Raw genomic sequence first — 17,350 nt, forward strand, 5'->3', positions numbered from 1 at the left:
TTGTCATGCAGAGTATTTCTGCCTTTGCTGTCAAAAACATACAATTGGGTAAATGACTATGGAAATTCTCAGTCATCCAAGTCATGGTTGTCCCAAAGGTGCTTTTTCAAGAGGCAACTGGACTTTGTTTTTTCTTTGAAGATGTTTCGCTTCTCATCCAAGAAGTTTCTTCAGCTGAAGAAACTTATTGAATGAGAAGCAAAACATTTTCAAAGAAAAAACAGAAAGTCCATTTGCCTCTTGAAAAAGCACCTTTCAGACAATACAATTGGGTAATTGTAGTTCATTTAGTAACAGATTTCTAAACTAAATAAAGCTCATTGTGCCATCAAATTCCACCTTAGTCCCCTTAGAGATGCTATCCTTTGCTATGTGCAAGTTTGTTGCACATTGGTGTAATAAGAACTAAGATGTGGATTCACCTTATCATCAGTCTAGTTCTATTTCCAGAACAACCAGCCAAATATTTCTGAAATTTCAATATATAATTGTAACAAACACAGGTTTCCTTTATTGTTACTGCTTGGCATCTAATATTTAAAAGTATATTACCTTACCATAGCAAAGGTCCATTGACTTACCATGGCTAATCCCTGCTGATTTAACCCTTCAATAAATTGCTGATCACTTAATGCAATAGAGCTGAGAATAAGGTAATTCATTTACACCAGACAGTCATTTCTTTTAAGGGGCACACATAAGACATCTCACAAGTCCATCCCCACCCAATTCAACAATTATGGGAGGATTTAAACTCACCAGGATCTTTTTATATGAAATAACAACTTTATATACATATCTGAGAAGTGTGAAGCACATGCCTTGCAACCTGAGGGAGGGGCTTTTTTGAGAATAAAAATCTTGTTGCTAATCCCACCCTCCACAATTCTGTTTAAATGTCATATCACATATTCTAAGACAATCAAATCTCAACACAAAAAAAAAACCCCAAACCCTAGAATAAACCATACTGATAATCTCCTCAGACTGCCCTAAAGAGATTCGGAGCTGGCTACATCTTTGAAACATGGTGTGTTCCCTATAGATAAATCAGGAATCCACCCAAGGCAGTTGTTTTGAACCTAATGGGGCGGGAGTTTGAAGGACCTCATTCCTATTTCTACGGCTTTGGAATGAAGCCTATAACAACAGTAACAGAGTTGGAAGGGACCTTGGAGGTCATCTAGTCCAACCCCCTGCTCATCACTTTGATTTACTTCTACATAAACACAAGTAGGATTGTACAGTTGGAAAACAACCCTTATTTCCAGATAAATAGGCAAAGGGATGAAATCTAGTGGTATCATGTTATGGATGGAACTCAAAAGCTAGTCCTATTATGTTCAAGGACTACAGTGATTGTCTATCTGCCTTATTCTCTTTCAAAAGCAATCTTTCCCCAAGCCTTTTGATCACAAGACACAACAAGTTGGTGATGCGGCAATTCAGATTATGTGAATCATTATAGAAAAGAGACCCTTCACCCACCACAAAGCTTCCAACGTTAACTCTTTAGACCCCGGCCCTTAATCTTTCTCTTCCAAAAGAGGATACAAATTATTCAACTTAGAAACCAATGAAGTGAACAAAGGTCAGTGGACTGAAGAAAAAAAGTAAGTATGTTTCCCCTGATAAAATTCTGTGCCTTACAAAATTAAAGTTGCTCTTTCAAAAGTATTTTATAATAAGAATCAGGAGTTGAGTGAGAGGGAGAAATTGGCTTTTTGTTAGTAAGAACAAGTAACAACGTAGGTGTTTTTGACACACACACACACACACACACACTGACACACACCTTTAGAAAACAAAGCATTTTGCTCAAAACAATACTTTTATCACAATGTTCAGAACCCCCTCATTTCTCAATTTTTCATTTGCCAAAATAGAAATAAAAAAGAGAATGGTGAGATTTTAGCTTTGTATCCATGTGATCCAAACAAGATATATTGCAAATAAAAGCAGCCATTAAGTACATGACTAGCCAAAATTAAGTATCTTTAACTCATACTAGCCACAGTTGCAGGAAACACTGAAACTTAAAACACACTCCAGGAAATTCTGGCAGCAAGGAATGTTGTCCTATTGCTTTCAGTTAGCTCTCTCTGAAAATAGGACCAAAGCAAATTAGAGCAGTGGCTTGTGGATTTTCTTTTTAAATATGCCTTGCTCTGCAGACTCTGTATTCTTAAACAAGAGATCAGCCAAGAATTGTTTTGAATGCAGTGATAACCTCTTTGCCACTGGGCATTTCTGGCTATTTAAGCTGACCAGAATTCATTAGAACTCGTGATTACTTACCAATAAGCCAGATTTCTCAGTCATTCCTGGCATAGTGTTCGTAGAAGAGTGGTTACCAAATTCAAGTACTTGGCTACATAACAGTTTTGAATCTATAATGAGAAGCATGACCAACTCCACACATGAATCTCCATGATTTGGTTTGGTTTTTCTGGCCTTTTCTTTGCCACCCTCTTTTTTTAGAAACCCTTCAAATTCCAAACTTGTACAAAGTTTTTTTTTTCAAATGTATTTATATATATTCATAGATATTTGTATATATAATAGTTATTCTTTCTTAAATGAATCCTTCCCTCCATGTTTTACTGTACTTTAAAAAAAGAAACTGAAGAACTAATGTTTCTTTTTTTAAAAAAATTGCTGGTGACATTTTTAGGCATATGTGAGTGGACAAGTAGGAGGCGGCAAGAAAAGAGACAAAGGTAAGATTGCACGGCCAAATTGAGGATGAAGAGAAGGTTTGAGCAATTTTTTAAAAAAACATTATACCCTTTCCCCGAAATATCTGAAATGCAAACTCAACTGGGAAAAAAAACCCCCACTACTTCATTTTCACTGCAACAAGAAGCAAGCAACACTTTTGTGGAGGCATGTATGTGTGCATGACAAGACTGAAGAAGAGAGTGGGGGAGGGATACGTGCCACAGAGAAGGTTTTTTTTTCTGTAACTAGTTTCTTTTGAAAAAAAAATCTTGCTCCTAATTTTGAGCAGCCGTCCTTCAGATCTACTTGCTGATCTGCCTTCAGAGAAAGTCTGTGCCTTCCCTCCATGAGAACAGGGCCCTTCCTTGCACACGGAACCCTGTTTTGTTTGAACAGCTAAGTGAGAAATAGTGTGCTGGTATAGGAGAACATAAGAAGCCTTCCCTCTTGGGTCTGGGCAGGACTGATGTGGTACAGAGAGGGAGGAGAAGAATGCCTGCAGCAACAGTCAGTCCCACTGCTACGCCTTCACCCCACCTCTGCTCCTCCTGAGACGTGTGTCCAGGCAGACCCAGGAAGCAAAAGACCGATGTGCGCAGAAGGGGGGATCAAGCAACTAGTTCAGGGGTCCAGCATGGTCACGGTGAATGTGTGGCAGGACTGCTTCTGTTGGAGCTGGGCGAGAGGCTAGGGCTGCAGCTGCCTGGAGGTGGAGCTAAGCTACTGATACGGGAAGGAGCTCCTGTTGAGCCTCCCAAAGAATCCATGCCTTCAGAGTTCTCCAGCATTTCCTGGATGAGGGGTGGCATTGATCCAGGAATTTCCATTTTCAAAGTTATCACTCTTTCAGCACCTGCGGGAGGGAAGACAGGTGATTTACCAATACAAAACATAACCTGAGCATTTCCTAAACAAGCCAAGAGAATATACTAAGGGTGCAAGCAACACTCAATATAATTTACTTTCAAAAGTTTTCCAAAGTGTGGTATATATTGAAGAATGCTCACTGTATTCCTAGAATTACCCTTCAGTTTTGAACATGATGTTCAACACGGCCATACATATCAGACAGTTTTTAGTTATGAATTAATTTTTAAAAAATCTGCCTCCCTACAGATTTAAGAAAAAAGAAAACTTTTTTTCCCTGCAGGGTCTGAAACTCTGCCCTTACCTTTTGCACTGATGCTCCGTAGATCTGTAATCTTCATCAGCATTTTGGGGAACATATGGGGTTTGCTAGGTCTCCTCTTTCTCACATAGATTTTCAGGGCTTCCAACAGAGGTTCTTGCAATTGATCCACTCGGTCTGGTTGTTCCAGATCTTGTCGGTCTGGAGAGGAGGGGGAGGTGAGGCAATTAAAAAGGGAACAGAATACATTTCTCTTTTCATATCTTCTCTGTGGCAATACAATCTTTGCCTTAAAAAGTATCACTTGACATTTCTTTTGTGGGTTTCTGAACTTAGCATCCTCCAGATGTGATTTGACTTCAGATCCCATCATCCATCAGCTAGCAAAATCTTTTGGAAGGCACTTTATAGGGGATCGTGGCTAACTTCTACCTGTGCACAATCAAAGAAACTTGTGTGCCACTGTCATGTTTAACAAAAACTGAGCATGAAATGAATTTGCTCTAGTGATTAAAGTGCTAGGAGATTTTGAGTTCTAGTTTTCCCTTAGGCATGAAAACAGGTTGGGTGATTTTGAACTAGTAAATATCTTATTAACTAGCACTAAGTTCACCAATTTAAATTAACAAAAAATAAAGGTGGGATATAAGTAAAAAACAAATCCATGATATTTATGTTTTTACCTTCCATAATGAAAGCAAATGTTTAGCAGCATCCAATGAAAGCTTTGTCATAGGAACAGAGAGTTCTGGGTTACAACAGCAGTTGGGACCAGGATTGCTATGGCTAAGTGATAGAGTTGTAAAGCGCATTGCCATATGAGTGCATCGTTTAGCAATAGCAATCCTGATAATTCTGGGTGCTATCGTAAACCCAAAACATGTAAATTGCTAAACGGGAAGTGGTAGGAATCCCAGGGAAAAGCTGGGGGGAGGGGCATGGGGGAGGCAAGGATAGCTCTTGGAGGGCCAGCACGAGCCATGAACGAGTTGGTGGAAATGGAATACTGTAGCATGCATGCAGGAGGGAGGGGGGGATTTTCCAAAGTGACCCAAACATTGATATTGCTTATGGAAAGCTAGCAGGGAAGATCTTAAATAGTGATCATATGGCCATGGGGTGCCGCAACTGTTGTTATGTGCAAATCAGTTGCCAAACACCTGTAATCACATGACTGTGAGGACTCTACGATGGCTGGAATTTTGAGGACTTGTAAGTTTATTAAAACTGAACGAATTAAGCAAAGACTCCCTGTATTACGTGTCCTCTATATCTTTTCAGTAAACAGTATTAGTATCTGAAGGAATTAGAATACATGGATTCAGGCATTTCCCACATCTTACCTCATTTATCAAAAGCTTTAAAAATTACCAATTATCATTATAGCTCTCTTTTTAGATCTAGCCACCAGGTGGTGCTATTGCTCAGGCCTCCACACACTTACTTTTGGTTTCCCTCTCTCCCTTTTCTTTTCAGAAATGTACACATATAATGAGTACCAGTAAAAATAAAACCTGTATGTATTACTCTCTAACACAGAATTGTGACTTTAGTAAGCAAATAAATCACATGAATTGCCTATTAGTATAAATGTGCAGATCAAGGCACTGCATATACCTTCCTGGATGGTGTATTGGCTTGCAAGAAAATTTTTAGATTAAAGATCCTAGCATGCACGGAATAGTGTGAACATCCTGGGAATAAAACTGAGTTCTGGCTGCCCTTGTCCCGTCTTGGCCAAGATCTGCAAAAATTGACCATTACTGTCCTTACCATTAGTAGAGAATATCGTAAGTAGCAAAGGTACCACCAAATCTACTCATCCAATACTCTACTGAAAAATAATTCGTAAAAACTTAAATCGATTAACACCATAAAGTCTATGGATTTATCTGATCATGATTGTGTTTTTAATCAATCAATCAATCAAATATTTATTACGGTCATAAGCCAGTATAAGAAGGATGGAATATAAACAATAATTTTAAAAACTAAAAATTTAAAAAAGATTTTTAAAGTTAAAAAAATATAAAAACAAAAATATTTTTTAAAAATATATTAAAAGGTTTAAAAGTTCTAAGCAAACACAAAAAACCCCATAAAAGTTCATATATGGCTATGTAAATCTATCATAATACAAAATCCCCCTTAATTAACAAATATATGTTATATGTATTCCACCCTTCTAATGTTAATAATCCATGATTGTAATAAAGATTGATAATTGAATGTCATATGGAAATCATGACTTGGAATGTAAGAGTAGCAAATACCACAAACCAAAAAAATAAAATGAATGAAAGAAAAACATGTATAATAAAGGAGAAGGATGTAATAGATATGACTGAATGTGATTTGATCTTGTGGAGCAGAGCTGATTAATCTTGTGGAGTTGATGAATACATGTAGAGAAGTGAAGCTGTAGGCAATTTATAAATAAAAGGACTAAAATATATGTCAGAAAAAGCAAACTGGTGTGCAGGAAAGCAGGAATCCATAGGCTGGTGACAGCTACAAATTATGCTCCAGTGCTTGACAATATCAAACTGCTTCTCCTCACATTATTACATGGAAGCAAGAGTTGGGTATGTCAGAAGACATATTAAAGTAAATTGAATACAATGGAAATTAGTTATTTTAAAAGGGTGTGGTAATTAATCAGTGCTGGATTGAATACAGAAGCGAAATGAACAGTATGAAAAAAAAGCATGGTGTAGCAATCTGATTGTACAGGGAGAATGAATGAGGATAAAAGCACAAAACAAGGAAAAATGGATCTTGAAAAGGGAAGAGATTGAGAAAATGGTGGTTGTTTGGAGTTAATAAACCCTTAAAAGAGAAAGATATCTATTTTACAGGGAGATGCAATTCCAGAATTCTGGAAAGAAACCAATATTGTTACCAAAGGAAGGACAAGACTTAACCTCTACTAAGAATTACAAACCAGTTTTCTTATTGAAATAATTATAAACTATTCACATCAATTTTAGCCTACAGATTTAAAATGTTTTACAAGATTTACAAGACCTATTCAGTGTGGATTTTTATCTAAAAGACAATTAAAAGATAATATGAGAACTGTATTGTATGTAAGAATATTGCAATATAACATCATACAAGCCACATTAATCTTAGATGCAGAGAAAACTTTTAATAATTTGAACTGGCCTTTTTTAAAATTAAAATTCTGGAAGATATAAACTTAGACAATAACTTTATTCAAGGATTCAAGTTGATACATATGCCTCAGAAGGCTCCAATTATGGTTAAAGGTGATTTCACTAAACTGTATGAACTCCACAAGGGGATAAGAGAAGATTGTCTTTTGTCCCCTTTGTTGTTTATTTTGGTTCTTGGAAGTATTAGATATCTATCAAATAATGCAAGAAGATAATTGTTTGATGAAAAGAAGGACTAGGGGAGACATGATAGCAGTGTTCCAATATCTCAGGGGTTGCCACATAGAAGAGGGAGTCAAACTATTCTCCAAAGCACCTGAGGGTAGAACAAGAAACAATGGGTGGAAACTAATCAAGGAGAGAAGAAACTTAGAACTAAGGAGAAATTTTCCCTGACAGTTAGAACAATTGATCAGTGGAACAACTTGCCTCCAAAAGTTGTGAATGCTCCAACACTGGAAGTTTTTAAGAAGATGTTGGATAACCATTTGTCTGAAGTGGTATAGGGTTTCCTGCCTAAGGGGGTCCAAGGTCCCTTCTGACTCTGCTATTCTGTTCTGTTCTGTTCTGTTCTATAATGGAACTAACAAAACAAAACAGATTTTTAAGATGAGAGCATTTAGGGATGATTTGGTTTTGATTTTACAAGTTCCTTGGAAAAGGATTCAGTTATTGATGAAAAATATGGGGGGTTTTGGTATTCTATCAGGTTTTAAGATTAATAATAAAAAACCAAAGATGTTGGTAAAAATATGAATTTATAAGATCAGGAAGATCTATAATGAAAAAGTGGTTTTAAAATTGAGAAAAGGGTTTTGGGCGTTACTTGACTATATTAATATTAAGTAATATTAAGTAATTGTCCACTTGAGTTCTAGTAGACAATCACTTAAATATGAGCCAGCAGTGTGCTGCAGTTAATAGAATCAAGATAATTTGACATGTCAATACCACTTTATAATGCCCTGGTAAGACCACACTTGGAGTACTGCATCCAGTTTTGGTCGTAACAATGTAAAAAAAAAAAAATGTTGAGACTAGAAAGAGTGCAGGGAAGAGCAAGAAAGATGATTAGAGAACTGGAGGCTAAAACATAAAGAAAAGCTGCTGGAATAGAATATGTCTAGTTTAAATGAAAGATGGATTGGGGTGACATGAAAGCAGTGTTCCAATATCTAAAGGTCTGCCGCAAAGAAAAGGGGATCAATCTATTCCTCAAAGCACCTGAAGGCAGGACAAGAAGCAATGGATAGAAACTAATCGAGGAGAGAAACAACCTAAAACTAAGGAGAAATTTCATGACAGTTACAACAATTAATCAGTGGAACTAATTGTCTCCAGAAGTTGTGGCTGCTCCAACACTGGAAGTTTTTAAGAAAAGATTGGACAACCACTTGTCTGAAGTGATATACAGCTTCCTGCCTGAGCAGGGAACTGGATTAGAAGAACTTCCAACTCTGTTATTCTGTTAGAAGTAAAGAGAAATTTTCTGACAGTGAAAACAATTAATCAATGTTTCCTGGGATTGTGAATGTGCCATCACTGGAGATTTCAAAAATAGATAAGACAACTATTTGACTGGAGTGATACAAGGTCGCCTGCCTTAAAACAGGAGGCTGGACTAGAAGACCTCCAAAGACCCTTCTTCTAGCCTTATGATTCTATGTTCTACCTATGTTCTAATATGAATTGTATGCCTAGAATACATTCGAGTTGGATGACCATAATAAATTTAAATAATAAATCATACATACGCACTTTTGGTTATTTGTTTTGGTATTATCTCCTTAGTGCTTTGTTTCTACTATTGTTATTTGTCTTTATTAATTTTGCTGATTTATTTTTTTCTTTCTAAAAAGGTCAGTATATATTGGTCTGACATTTAACTATTTATTACTCTTTTTTAAAATCTGTCATTTTTCCTTCCCATGCATTATTTTGATTGAAGGTCTGCATTAAAAGAAACAATTACAAACTTGAATTAATTAATCAATCAATCAAAATAAACTTCAAAGAGATGGTAAAACTCACTTTGGAATGCAGGTGTATCTGTGAATGTTGGGGTGAGAGGCTTATATGGCTGAAAATTCATTTTGTTTTTAAGCAGCAAAGATTTTATAATGAAGGAATAACGAAATCCCTTACTTCAAAACTGTGAAACCTCACATTCTGTCCCAATGAGAACTAGCTACATTGGTACTCATAATTAATTGGGAGGCATGATGAGTGCCAACAATGATCAGTACCAAATAAACTTTTCTCATAAGAAATAATGTAATGAGCCACAAGGAAGCTGACAATGACAAGTTCTAGCTTGTATACTGAGTACCAAACAAGCAATAGAGCACCAGGATTTTCATGTCAAAATGCATTGAGTACCAAATTCAATAAATTTCAAAGCAATTGAGTACCAAGCAGTGGTGGGTTGCCCCCGGTTCAGACAGGTTCTATAGAACTGGTAGTAAAACTGGAGGGAGGCTCCGCCCACCAAGCCCGACGTCATCAGAATACTTTGCGCATGCGCGCACATGGCCCTGTTGTGAACCGGTAGTAAAGGTAAGTAGAACCCATCCCTGGTACCAAGCCACTGAACTTGGTTGTTCAGCATACAGAATGGATATCTCATTCTTTTGTAACTTATGTACTCCTTACTGTTGGACTACTCCTTTCATACCCAAGTACTACAGGCAATACATGTCTAACATCATGTAAGCCTGTGTTTCTCAACCTCAGCAACTTTAAGAAGTGTGATCTTCAACTCTCAGAACTCTCCAGAGCAGCATGAAAATGAGAAACACGAATGTAAAAGATAACAGATTAAGAAGCCTAGATTGTAGATATTAATGCCACTGCATGCATTTTATAGCGATAGATGGAGGAGTATTCCAAAGAAAATATTTCCAGGCACAAAAGCAAGAAAAAGGAATAAACCTGAGTATTAATATTATTAGGAGCTAACTAAAATTAGTTTTGGGTCAGTTGTGACAGTGGCTGGCATTTACAGAGTTTTCATATTTACTCAGGAGATGCTACACATAGAAACAGTAGGTCTGAGCAGGTATTATGACACTTCTCTTCAGAGTGCTGTGCAATGTACATTTTTCTTAGCTATATGAAATCAAGGTATCTGGCTGCATACATACATGCACAGCATGGATAGCTTGCTCTCTACCTTTGGCAGGTAAGGGTCAATGCCTCTGTGCATTCCATAGGCAAGCCCTGAAAATATGCAAATGTCCAAAACTTAATCTTGATCCTATTTATTATTTATTGGCCCAGTAATGGCACTCACCTCCGCATATGAGGCAGATGGCGCTGAGGAGTCCGGTTTCAGCATCATCCATCTCAAGTGGCAGCAGCTGGTTGGCAAAGGCAAAGACCAGGTCTGTGAGGGGTCCAAAGCCTGCATTATGCATCTGAGTGCGGTTGAGGGTCAGGCCATCAGAAAAGGTCATGGTGTCCTGCTCTGGTGTGTAGCGTGTGCATATCCGAAGGATCTGTGATGGGAAGCATGTTAGAGGTATTCACCACAGTTGTTCCCCATCATTTCTATGTTCTACCTGTAACATTGATCACATTCAGTGTGTAATATATTACTACAAAATTCAGCTGCAGGACTTGTACTATTGTTAGACAAGAGTACATCATCTGTTTCAGGTGGCAGATCTCTGGGAAGACACAATAGCTACCTTTCAAACTATCCTCTTAATATCCTGGCCACTCTGTTCTGCTGGACATTGTTATGTATAACCTAACACCTGTCCTGAGCTCCTAGTTTATCACCATAAGTATGATGAACAGCACTTTTTGTTTCTTCCTATCATTTTCTCGCAAGTGCAGGGTCTGGTTTTTTGTTTTTTTTTATCAACCAAGTATTGATCCATTGGTTATGAAGAGAGTGACTGGACCAAAGTTTACCCAGCCAGCTTTCATGCCTAAAGCGGGCTATAACTCAATGTCCTGATTGTTAATCTGGTGCCTTGCCCACTAGATCAAATTAGTTCTCCAAAAAATGATTATGTATGTAAGAAATGGAGATAGGGTACTACCACAACATTCTCCTTTAGCCTTGGGCTGATCCTGTGAAAGTATGGCTTGAATGTTAATTAATACCTACTATTCCATAATTGTATATATTTCCTCTTTTTTTTTTTTTAATTGCTGAGCTTTGTTTGAAAAGGAAAAGAACCCATCTACTTACCAAGATGTCGAGGCAGGCCGCTTTGAGGAGTGTAATCTGGTCAGCAATTGTGAGTGTGGTGAAGCCTGGCAGCTGCTTGGCAAATTCAACTGTCTTGATGATGCACTTTGTGGACAATTCACTGAATTTGTCCCACAGATCAATGTCAAGAGATATCCGCTGATCTGAACTGTTGTTCTATTGGAGACAGGGAAAGAGAAAAGGAATTGCATTTGACAAAACAAGCATTTACTGCATTTGTTTTACAGCAGTAAACCCGTATGCTTGAATCCAGAATTTGATACTAGCATATGGGTTATAATTCTTTGTGTGATGTGAGAAAGGCAATACTTTCTTTACATGGCTTCCTGAGTTTATTTTGTAACTATGCCAGTGCAGGACAAAAACAGGTAAAAAGGAGAAAAAGCAGATAAGGGATTAGCTAAAGAAGCCACAATTATACTTCTTATCTAAAAAATTGACTTGAATTTGTTCAATGACCTATGCCTATAATAAATCACGGCTTAACATGATCTATTGAAGTGGAAGTTTTTAAAAAATATTTCCCAGGTAATTTCTGGTGGTTCAGATATTTTGTCTTCTCATAGAATAAACAGCTTTATTCCCTGAGTAATCAATCAATCAATTCTGAATTGCCCGTTCTCCCTCAAAAATTGTCCGAAGTTTCCTGTATCTTCTAGCTATAACATAACTAATTATTACATATTAAATAAATTAAGTTTATATGGGAATAGTTGAGCCAATTCTACCAACAGAAATGACAACTTCTGCTCTTACTTTCAAAAAACATAAGCTGAATGCCATTTTTAGTAGATTCTGTACAACCAAATGAATGGACAAGATGATTTTTCATCTTTATTGCTAAAGAAATGTTTTTTTTTTAAATGTAGAAAATTGCCTGATGAAAGCCAAGAAAGCTAAATAGACCACTTAGTCCAAACAGTAGCATAAAATTAACAAAACAGAGGACTGTTTATATCTCTGTTCAGAACATCTAAGACTTTAATTCTGAATCATCTATTATTTTACAAATTTCTCTAATGGGTTGCAAAGGCTTGAGTGACAGGTGTTAAGATGCCAATTCATGGTATCAAGTTTGGGAAAAGTTGTCCTGCTGAACTTTCCCACCCAGTCTTCTTTGGCCCTTATTTTGGCTGTCACTCACGGTGGTGTATTTGCCCAACTGGCAGAGGGCAGGGAAGGTCTCCTGGTGAGCCTTGCGCACTTTCTCGATGAGATCTTCCACCTCAGGTGTAATGATGTAGCTCTCTGAACATTCCTGCTTTGGAGCATCTTTTTTCTTCTTGTTCCTATCATTCCGGACAGCTTCAAAAGAAATCAAAGGGACAACAAACAATCAAACTTCAATGAGCAGCCAATCCATTTCTCATGCAGATTTATAAAAATGATAGCAGTAGCAATAACACTTATTATTATTATTATTATTATTATTATTATTATTATTATTATTATTATTATTCGTCATATTTCTATGCCGCCCACTCTCCGAGGACTCTGGGTGGCTTACACCAAAGACAGTATACTGAATAGCATATTGCCCCCTAACAATCTGGGTCCTCATTTTACCCACCTCGGAAGGATGGAAGGCTGAGTCAACCTTGAACCGGTAAGATTTGATCCGCTAATCTGCTGAACTAGCAGTCAGCTGAAGTAGCTGCAGTACTGCACTCTAACCACTGCGCCACCTCGGCTCTTTTCCAAGACTTATACACCACTTCGCAGTCTTTACAGCCCTCTCTAGGCAGTTTACAGAGTCAGCATATTGCTCTCAACAATCTGGATCCTCATTTTACTGACCTCGGAAGGATGGAAGGCTGAGTCAACCTTGAGCCTGGTGAGATGTGAACTGCTAAACTGCTGCTAATTGGCAATCAGCAGAATTAGCCTGAAATAGTGCATTCTAACCATTGAGCCACCACAGCTCTGATGATGATGATAATGATACAGTTAATTTAACATACAATAGAGATTTCTGGAATCAGATAATCAATTCTGAAAACTGAGTTAGTGGCACTAGCAAGAACTGGTTAGATAATCTGGCTAAAGGAGGAGGTATCCTGCCTTTCTGCAAATGGTAGCAGTACAGCTGATACAAGTTTATTTTTCCTTTTCAAAAAATATACATATAGTACTTTTCCCCTTGTTTTTGGTTGCTGATCATTTGGGAATCTCATCCCACCTCCTATCTTCATTTTTATTACAAAGTCAATGATCCTCAAAAATTAGTAATTTTTACTAATGGCACTTATTCAACATATAGCTGATTTAATTTGAGCATCAAAAATAAAGAGATGCTAAAAGAAAATGTTGCATTTCTCAACCTGGTACTCTTCAGATGGAATAAAAACTTTTTTTCTCAACAATACTGGTGATATTGGTTGGAAATTATGGAGGTCGTAATCTATTCAACACCAAGTCAGGTGTCAAACACAAAAAATCAGGAAACTCAGGCAGTTCAAATGAATATATAGTTTATTGTATGCTTAAGCTCTCTACAAGAATCTGACCTACTAATGGTCAAAGTAAATTGGCAGTAGATAAGGTTCAACAGAATTCAAGATACTATCCAGATAGTTGGGAATATTTAAACATTGACTGGGGGGAAAAAAACTGTATTCCTGAAAGAGTACAGAGAGAAGGCAAAGAGAAGGAAGAACAATGAAGTTGCTGAGTTAGGAAGAAGAAGAACTAAATGGGAATGCTTGATAGAAAGCAGCAGGGGTCAGAGGACAAAAGAAGCTATGTAGCATTTGCAAGAAGGTGCTGAAATGGAGATTTAAAATATGCATTTAAAAGGGGATGTTGAAAGAAGGAAAAGTCCCAGGCCAATTGTACATTCCTAGAATCTGAATAATAGTTAACTAGAAATTTTGAAATAATGTCCCATATTGTGTAGAAGCAAATTTAGTAAAGGAAGGATAGAACAAAAAATACATAACAAAAAAATATACCAGGATGGAATATATTTATACAACAGAAGGAATTTCAGCCAGAGAGAAAAAGTAATGGATTTTTTTTAATCACCATCTTCTCTGGAAGAAAGAATCAGATTTGGAAATACAAGGCTAAACCAGATTTCTCTATCATGCAGCTGATGTTCCCTAGGACTTTTGGTTTCCAAAAAGCTAAGGATCAGTGTTAAGAGGGCTGCAGCCATCAAAAAACAGTAAAAGATGCTTTCTTCACATTTTGTAGATTACCTAAATGCCTCCTAACTACTAACAACAGTCCTTCTTAGCTCCAAACCAATACACAGTGCCATGATGTGCTCCAAGTAGTAACATTAAGCACAAGTTACAATAGTGCAAAAGCATGTTAAATGGGAAGTAAAAATATTTCTTGCCTATTATTCCAAACTAAGAATATAAATAAATAATGCATCCAATCCACCAAAGAATCATATTTATAAGCCAATAACTTGTTCCTTTTGTGGAGAAAACAAAAACACGATTTTATGATACCTATGTATGCATGTGCATGAATATGTTCAAACTAAAGCCAAGGCAACAAAAAAGAAATCTCAAAGATAAATATAATTTTATCCAGTTCTGAGAGATTCCTTATTCCCACAATATTTTTGAATTATTCTGATTCCTTATTCAATTCCAAATTTAATAACAATCTAAATGTGCCTTCAAACTATTAACATAAAAGTCAGCAAACATCATGAAAAGCATTCTAATGAAAACTGAAGCTTTAAGAAGCCACTGAAATGTGAAATTGGCCTTCAGTAGATAAAGATATTCCAGAATGAGGACCCAGATTATGGGGGCAATAAGATGACTTTGTATAAATATACAAAAGTATGAAGTCTATTGCTTAACGCATTGTAAGCCACCCTGAGTCTCTGGAGAAGGGCGGCATATAAATCAAATTAAAAAAAAAAGAATGTGAGCACTACCTTATACCTTCTCATCACAATTAATAGCCCCATTTCCAGAGAAGATCAAAGGGACCCAGGAGGAATAAATGGAAGGTGGTCTTTCCAAAGTATACAGGCTCCAGAAATCAGCCTAGAAGAAGTTCAATACCCAATACAGTTGGCCAGAATATGAGTTTGCTATCCATTGTGCATACCAGGAAGCACAACTCAGCACCCAAGATTAAAAGCAGCAGCTGTCAACCCTTCTTCTAAGTTCTTCCCCACATATTACAGCAATCAAAGCACACAGTAACTAAAGGACTGAGGAAGTATTTCTATCAATTTATACAAACCAAAGAGACCTTTCATTTGATTGAATTCTCTCCCCACAGCTGTCCTAGAAAGGAAATCTAGAAAATCCCATATGAAACCCAATACTGCCCTTATAATATGGCTACAATAGAAACTACAGTTCCTTTCTTCTGTATTGTCAGTTCTACAAGGACATTCACCACTAATTGATTACCGCTCTTTTATTTAAATTTACGGAGAACCCTGATAACTTTTATCTGTTAAACAATCGCAATAAATTTATGTCTCTAAAAAAAGGGAAATATTGCTATATTATGCATAAGCTTCACCCACAAATAGCTGCTAACAGTTCTTGTTCTGGGGGAAATTGTGTTATTCATTTTATTGAACGTTCTTTTTTTTGGTCAATGACCAAAATAAAGTTTTTGTCTATCAGAAAGAGGTTATTACTTCCAGTCCATTATAGTTACCTGATAATTCAGCAGCAAAGTAGGAGAAAGAAAGAAAGAAAGAAAGAAAGAAAGAAAGAAAGAAAGAAAGAAAGAAAGAAAGAAAGAAAGAAAGAAAGAAAGAAAGAAATGTTTGAATCAAAGGGATTATTTTAATTAGGAAAAAAATGGATGAACAACCCTCCAACCTAAGCTGGCCTGCTCTCATGATCTCTGCCTTGTCTGTTATGGTATACAAGAAAATTTTCATACCTCATCTTTTTCTTTCTCTCTATTAATGCTTCCTAAGACCTATTTCAGCCTGCCATTTTACACACTTTACTAACTATCTACTACTTGTTCACTAACCTAAACACGAACATTCTTAGATCACTTTCAGTGTGAATTGTTTAAGAATGAGCTAACCTAAGAGAATTTTACTTTGCTTGACTAATTAATTAATTAGATATGTTATTCCAGACTTTTAACTTAAAAGAAATAACCTACTAGAAACTTTAAAACAAGTGAAGCTTCAAATTCCAACAGTCAAAAGAAATTCAGACAACAGCTCCTAAAATAATGGAAATTATTTTAAAACAAACAACATTAAGTAATGTTGGCTGCAAAAAGCAATATGCAGGTGTATCAGATTTGAGGTACTGCTTTTCTGCATGCTGGATTTATGGAAGCATTACAAAGCCTCGTTTGCTGTTGTCGTTTTCTGTGTGGTGTATTTTTATAAAGAATCCATATGAGAATATCCTGGTGGAGGAAGCAAAACAATCCTTTTCAAACTGTAAGGTTTCTTGACTTTTATTTTCTAGGAAAAAGAATCTTCCTTTAAATTAATACAAGTGGTGAGGGAATGCCAGATGTGTCTTTTGCTTGGGGTAGGCTGGTACATATCACCGTCCTGCCTGATGAAGGAGGGGGTGGGGGATAATTCGGAAATCAGTCATGTCTGCCTGGCAAATTCAATAAAGCACAGACCAGACAGCCAGTTAAGAAGTGGGGGGGATGGTGCATCCATCATCACATAGAGGTTGTGGGGTAAGAAAAAGCAGCTGGCATGAGGAAAAATGAAGAACACCAAAAGAAATGAGTAAGGGAGGGATTCTAAAGCACACTGTGGGATGTGTGCATGTGTGTGCACGCACACACATCTTGAAAGCAGTCTCAGTTAAAGTGGTCTACATTTGCAATTCCTGGCCTCTCTCTACCACACTGTATTTTTATTTTTATTTTTTTGCCTACCAGAAATGTCTCCCTTTTCCCCCCCACAATGCCTAGCAAAAAGGTGGAGCTCTCTATCCAAGATGGATGTTTCCATTTTCTCACTGAGCCCTCAGAAAGTCCTTGGTTATAATGGAATCCTTAGCCACACGCTTCATCAGCAGGTAGCATGCGCTATTTGTTAAAATCTGGGGAAGGAGACCAAACCAAACCAAACTTTTCATCCCCACTTTTTCTATCCTCTGTAGGTCTTGGAAATATACA

At 37.0% G+C, this 17,350-nt stretch overlaps 1 protein-coding gene across 5 annotated transcripts in view; it reads right to left on the reverse strand.

The window, feature by feature from the left end:
• Positions 1–766: 766 nt before the first annotated feature.
• Positions 767–17,350, reverse strand: part of RARA (retinoic acid receptor alpha) — a 204,794-nt gene continuing 188,210 nt past the window's right edge. For 4 of the 5 annotated variants that reach the window (XM_034415766.3, XM_060691649.2, XM_060691647.2 and 1 more), the window contains 5 exons: positions 12,396–12,556; positions 11,231–11,407; positions 10,322–10,526; positions 3,893–4,051; positions 1,813–3,574 (listed from right to left, as the gene is read on the reverse strand). In XM_034415766.3, coding sequence (XP_034271657.1) covers positions 3,360–3,574; positions 3,893–4,051; positions 10,322–10,526; positions 11,231–11,407; positions 12,396–12,556 — 917 coding nt within the window. In that variant the 3' untranslated portion in view covers positions 1,813–3,359. Of the gene's footprint in view, positions 3,575–3,892; positions 4,052–10,321; positions 10,527–11,230; positions 11,408–12,395; positions 12,557–17,350 lie in introns of all 5 variants that reach the window. The other variant, XM_034415769.3, reaches the window with a different exon arrangement.

This window comes from Pantherophis guttatus, chromosome 4 (assembly GCF_059756535.1).
Source record: "Pantherophis guttatus breed Tessera chromosome 4, ASM5975653v1, whole genome shotgun sequence".
Lineage (NCBI taxonomy): Eukaryota > Metazoa > Chordata > Lepidosauria > Squamata > Colubridae > Pantherophis > Pantherophis guttatus.